This window comes from Typopeltis vanoorti, chromosome 20 (assembly GCF_054136105.1).
Source record: "Typopeltis vanoorti isolate ZY-2024b chromosome 20, IOZ_Tvanoo_1.0, whole genome shotgun sequence".
In the NCBI taxonomy this organism is placed as follows: domain Eukaryota; kingdom Metazoa; phylum Arthropoda; class Arachnida; order Uropygi; family Thelyphonidae; genus Typopeltis; species Typopeltis vanoorti.
Window position 1 is genome coordinate 87247587 of NC_143568.1, and position 6000 is coordinate 87253586.

General features: G+C 35.1%; 1 protein-coding gene across 1 annotated transcript in view; it reads right to left on the reverse strand.

The window, feature by feature from the left end:
- LOC150095634 (carboxypeptidase D-like) overlaps window positions 1-4951 on the reverse strand; it is a 329656-nt gene extending 324705 nt beyond the window's left edge. Inside the window, exon 1 of the mRNA XM_090409896.1 lies at window positions 4848-4951. Within this exon, the coding sequence (XP_090266022.1) occupies window positions 4848-4857 (10 nt within the window). The 5' untranslated portion in view covers window positions 4858-4951. The remainder of the gene's footprint in view (window positions 1-4847) is intronic.
- Window positions 4952-6000: the final 1049 nt, after the last annotated feature.

A 6000-nucleotide genomic window follows, 5' to 3' on the forward strand; every position in this document is an offset into this window, starting at 1 on the left:
GATTCTAGGTTTTTTTTTTTTGTTGTTTAGATACCGATTCCAGATGGCCTTTCACTATCTCTCAGGAACGTCTGCATAGCAGAAATTCGGATTAAAATCCATGCAGATCCTTCCCCCGTAATGCCTTGAAACTATTTCTTTGGTGGCGTTTATTAAGAAAATAAACGATCGGTGAGTCCTACTCCCACGGATTAGGTTTACTAATGCATGTGTTTGAGAGTGCACACATTCGAGGCCAGTTTACCTATTGTTTAAAGGAAATATCCAAGCTAGCAGAAAATACCACATTATACCAGTTAATTCAGCGTTGTCGTAATAAAAAAAAAAAAAAAAAGAGTTAAAAACAAGAAAATATGAACGGAGGAAGAAACAGGATATCGACATGCGTAAAATGGATTCCAGTACAGAAATCAGGCTGAACTATTTAAAAACCACCGAGATAAATCTATGTTTTCAGCTACGTTGCATGTTCTCTTTAGCGGGGGAGAAGTCATCGAAAAAAAAATCTCTTGTTCCAGATGGGGATTTGAACTCTGTACTTTACCGAGCAAGTAACGCATGACGAAATTTCTTACTGGAGCATATACATGAGCTTCAGAGAGTTGTCATTTCGGTGTACATATTGCAAAATCAAACGAGTCCTGTAAAATCAATTAATAGTTGGTATAATGTTTGGGGAAATGAAGAACAAGGTAGTATTTTATTGATTTGGAGGTCATTCTTATTTTTCCTGGAGAGACTTAATTCTGATTTTAAAAAACAACAGGTTAACATGCCGAGGATCGAAATATTTTCTTTTGATGGTTGACTAAGACAACTTCATGCTCTTCCCCGACTCAAGACTGCGTGTGCATTGTAAATATTTTTATTGTTACACAAAATTAGGTAACAAACATTTAAAACAGTATCCCGACACTGTGAGGCTCCTCCGTTGTTTTGCGCGCGCAGCTCTTTAAAAAAAAATGGGGAATATTTGGTCTTGTTTCTTGCCAACGAGAGAATAGAAAGCTCAAATGTGTATTCATGCGAAGTTGCTTCCAATGTAGCACCTATTCATGAACATGGGCTATGGCTGGACAAACCAAACAGATCAAAGCAAATGATTTTGCTGGTGACTCCGAATGAAGTCGTTAGCCTTACAGTAAAGAAAAAAAAATACTAAATATCGATTAAGACTAACCTGGTATTGTATTCTTTTGTTGACATTTCTTGCTTATTTTGAAATATCGCATAAATTCAAATCGTCGCTAAATGAAATATTTGCACATCAGAGGGAATACAACTAAACTTCGGAGAACTGTGGGAAGTCCTATCAAAATCATCCTTTCATACACAAAGGCGTGAGAATTTAGATCGAATGTAGTTGATTTTTATTTTTGGTCATGATTCAGCAACATGTTTAAAATTTCAATTTTTCTATTCTTGGATGATTAAAAAAAAAAAAAACTTTCCTTGTACTCATGGAATTTCAAATGAAACTAGTTCATATCCTAAAAGTGCAATGCAAGTTTACACTCAAGTGGGCTTATTTCTTTTGCGACTCCCACCCACCAAATTGCATATCTGTACTGTATTACTTTAATAGATAATCCTTAAAATCTTTCAGACCACCTGGGCATTCAACGAGCAAAGTGATTATTGCCTTTGTGCGATCAAATTCCTCTACCACCTAATCTGTTAATATTTATGTAATTACTACTTAAATTAAGGGGATATTTAATCCCACATTATTTCAAAGCCGAATAAGAAAACAGATAGAAATCAAAGAGTTTCATGCCGAATATAGCAAACTATAAAAGTTTAGCGAGTTCAAATGTGAGCAACACCTGGATGGTACAATACCGGGCAACTCGTTGAAAAGGTGGGATTTGCTATATTCGGCATGAAATTCTTTGATTTCTATCTTAGTTTTCTTATTCGGCTTTGAAATAATGTGGGATTAAATATCCCTTAATTTAAATAATTTTAACATCGCCGACGTAAAGCCTTTTGGCTCTTGATTCATTCATTCATGTAATTACTGTCTAAGATGTGGCGAATAGTGGAAAACAAATGCCTTTTTTTTCAAGCAATGCATTAACTTGCATTTCGCAAATACGCATTACGTTATTATCAAAAACTTTCAGGGAGCCAAAGACTCGAGGGAGAGCGAAGATAACCCACACCAGATGTATTCACCACTTCAACAGGCAAACTGTTCTATTCACTGACTTTGTGAGAGAAAAATGTAGTTCTCACAGCTTTCTTAACCTCACACAAACAACTTCCACAGATGCCCCCCCCCCATCCTCTAACCCACCTTCCATATAATGAAAAATTATCAACGCCCTTTCAGTAGTTCCGATACTTATATCACATCACCTCTTTTTCCTGTTTACCATGTCTGCAGTCCACATACTCTGAATCTACATTCCTTTATCCCAATATCATCTTTAACTCTTCTCTGCAGCCTTTCCATATCTTCTTTATCCGCTCCGAACCCACGATACCACGTCTGATTACAATATCAGAAGGTATTTCAAATTAAAAGATGTTACGTAGTTGTAGAGTGCGATTACCGTGGATAATTTGAAATGTAGTTAATTGCAATTAAGTTTAGCATTACTGAATGAGCAAAATTTAAGGTGCCATTTCTTCTTACGCAATTGTTCATGGAAATACCAGCTGGGAAAGACTACCTCCTACCATGCCTTATGAGGGGGAAGAAAATCAAATCAAGTCCGCTTGTTTTTCATCTCCTTTTACACACAAATGGTACAACTTAAAAAAAAAAATTATTACCGCTGATGTGCCAATAAGGGCATCAAAGAATTTCAGCAATGCAGACGGAGTTATATAATTCTACAGAAATTTCTTCTAATATCCCTTCAAGTCATAAAATTACAAATGCTATGTCGCAAAAATTGCACACTGAAATTTTAGGAGAACTTTCATATAATGTAAAAGTTTCGCGTACAAATTCATATCAATTCGTGTAATGTTATTGGTTCATTTTTAAGGCTGCGTTACCAAAAAGTACTGTCAGCGGGAACCTGTGATATTACTGATTGAAAAGCCAAAGGATATATATAAGTGAATTCTAGCAAAAGATGAAAATGATAAATGCATTTTTACTCTTATAGACAATAGCGTGGAATAAAAAAAGTCAGAATTAAGATAAGCTATTACAAACAAGCGAATTTGCTTGTTTGTAATAGTGCGCCGAAATGCTTCAATTTATTACATCTTAATAACAAACACGAAGTCATTAAGCACTTATTACTTTCTCGACAAAAGTAAAATATTAGCTGTACAGGCGTGCATTACAGCTGAAATTCAGAAATCGATGTGCGAAAATAATCTCTCCTTCCTGCATTCACTGACTGGTTCCTCCCCCTCCACAGCATGTTTCCTACATAATCCACTCAACTTCCCTTTGCAGACTTTCCTGTGTTCCATGATGGAGCTGTGTTCCATGCTGGTGCAGGAAAACAAACCTGCACCCCACCACGAAGTTCCTCAGCGGACTGTTTTTCGGTACGTAATTATACTACTGGAGAAACTTAGTTAATATTCAGAAAAGGTCTAAATAGCTTTCAGAATCATCCAGAAAGATTTAGCGAAGAGTGACTTGTGATATTGTCCACTACCATTTAAAAATGGGACGATGACTTGCTTTTATTGGGCCTGTTATGTGCGTTGCTGCCATTTATATAAAGCACCATATCCTAAATAATTCATTTAATCTTTTGCGTGTTATGCATACCAGAATGAAATGCGAATAGAACCTCTCTAAACCAACTCCCCAATGTTTCAGAATCAAATGAACAAACCGATATGAAGTGGGAGGGAAGAAAATCAGAGTGGTTCGCTGTTAAACATCTAAAATATTTTCATGAATTTGAATATGATTACTATAACTGTATTCGGTTACCTGTATTTGAATTGTTTAAATGCAATTATCTATGTTCAATAGACTCAGTGATATCTCGATGAAATAACGTTTCACTTTCGGAGGGGAGTACGAAGTGTGACATTTATGGACAGAGGTCAAAGCATTTTCTTAGATTAAAAAAATACTCTTGATTTGTTTTGCTATTTTAATTATCGGGGAATCTTAAAAAAATAATTTAAAAAAAAACAGTTAAATAATATTTAAAAAAAAAATGGCCGATCTAACACGAGGGGAAGGAAGGTATGAACACCTTCACTTCGCAAGGGGGAAGAGTAGGAGTGCGGCATTTAAAAATAACTTCCATAAGCAAATTTTTAAGTTTATCCTCACTCCATTACAGCAAAATATCTTGAAATAATTCAAATAAAAAAGTAAACTGTAGAATACAGTTTACTTTTCAGGAAGTCAATAATAAAGAGCAGAATACTACGAAACACTGAACTACAAATAACATTACGATAATTGCAACAGAAATAAAGCACTAAACATAAAGTGATTACTTAATAACGAGCAATATGAAAATTGCGCGTAATACAATATTAAAAAAAGCTATGGAGATTTAGAACGCACGATTACGCTCATAAAAATCAGTATATTTTTCGCTATTGAAATTCATTCTTTCAATAGATTTCATAACTTAAAAACAGATAAAAAGTACCAAAAAAGCATCATATCTAAAACAAAATAACTTTCTTTTTTTTCAATATATATCTGTGTACATTCGCACACAACCCAACCAATGAAATTATTCCGTTTGCATCAAATAACAACACAGTATAGAAAATGCACTGTTGAATATTTTTCACTCTATTTTAACTTAAGGAATAACTAAATCCTTTTTTTTTTCTTTTCATTAATGCTAATCCAATCCACAATAACTCCTTTATCCCATAAACATAGCAAAATAACTTACTGTGACCCATTTTGTCCGCAGCGCGCGCGTGTGTGCGTCACCGACAAACGCAAAGGAAGGCAGTTTTAGCGTGCAGCCAGTAGTACACCAACTAGCAGTGTGTCGGAAGCTAGCTACACGAATGCTTCTCCTCGCACTTGGTCACGTGAAATCTTGCGAGATACAGCGAGAGTTGACAATTATATCCAATTACTGGAAGTAATGGTTCCCTCACAAATCAGCCTGAGTTGCGGAAAGCCTCTATCATAGGTAACACGAAATAACAGTCGCTGAAAATTGGTACCAAACGCTTTTATAAAGTTTGAATGCAAATTTTTTCGATCCCTAAAGTAGTAATAACATCGGAGAGAGTCTTCCATAGTTTGCTTTCTTAACTCTGTCTACAAGTTTATGAACAGAGCAAAAGATGATATTGTTTCAAATGTATTCTTCATTTGGGATTTTAATATTCATTTAAATGTAAGACTTTCTTGGAAGCTTCCATAGTTCGGTCGGTAGTAGCAATACTCTTTGATTCTCATTATACGCGAGCATCGTTTATAGGGACTTGTCAAGTGAAGGTGGAGTTATCTGTTCTCATACGGGGGTGGGTGAATATTTTTTCTTTCTCTCCAGAAAACGATGAACATAGAAATACATAATACCAACGATTGGGAAAATGCGAAAGAAGTCAGTTAAATTGCTTAACACAAGGCCCAGCAAACCCAAGCATAATAAGAAAAGTCTGAAATGTGGGGCTAAGGGATGGGGGGGCGTCCACAACACGTGACATGCATCACTATCACTAAATGTGTTTCGTAGTTTTGTTTCCCATCTTCGCATTTCAAGAAAGAATAAAATCTAAATTACAAATAAAACAAAACCCAATGTGTAGTGTGTAGGCTTCCTTGAATTTTTACATCAAGGATGTGTAAATCTAACGAGGGTTTAAAGGATTTATCCACAATAAGTCCTCTTCCCCCCCTGCCCAGTTTAAAATTAAAAAAAAAAAAAACATCTTGAAATAAGACTGAATACAATTAAGTGATTAGTACATTTAAACAGTTTTACATTGTACTTAAGTACATTACATATAAATGTTATATGCAATGTAGGAATCCATTTATAGACATAATACATTCATATTTTCCAAATATGAACGAAAAATGAAACA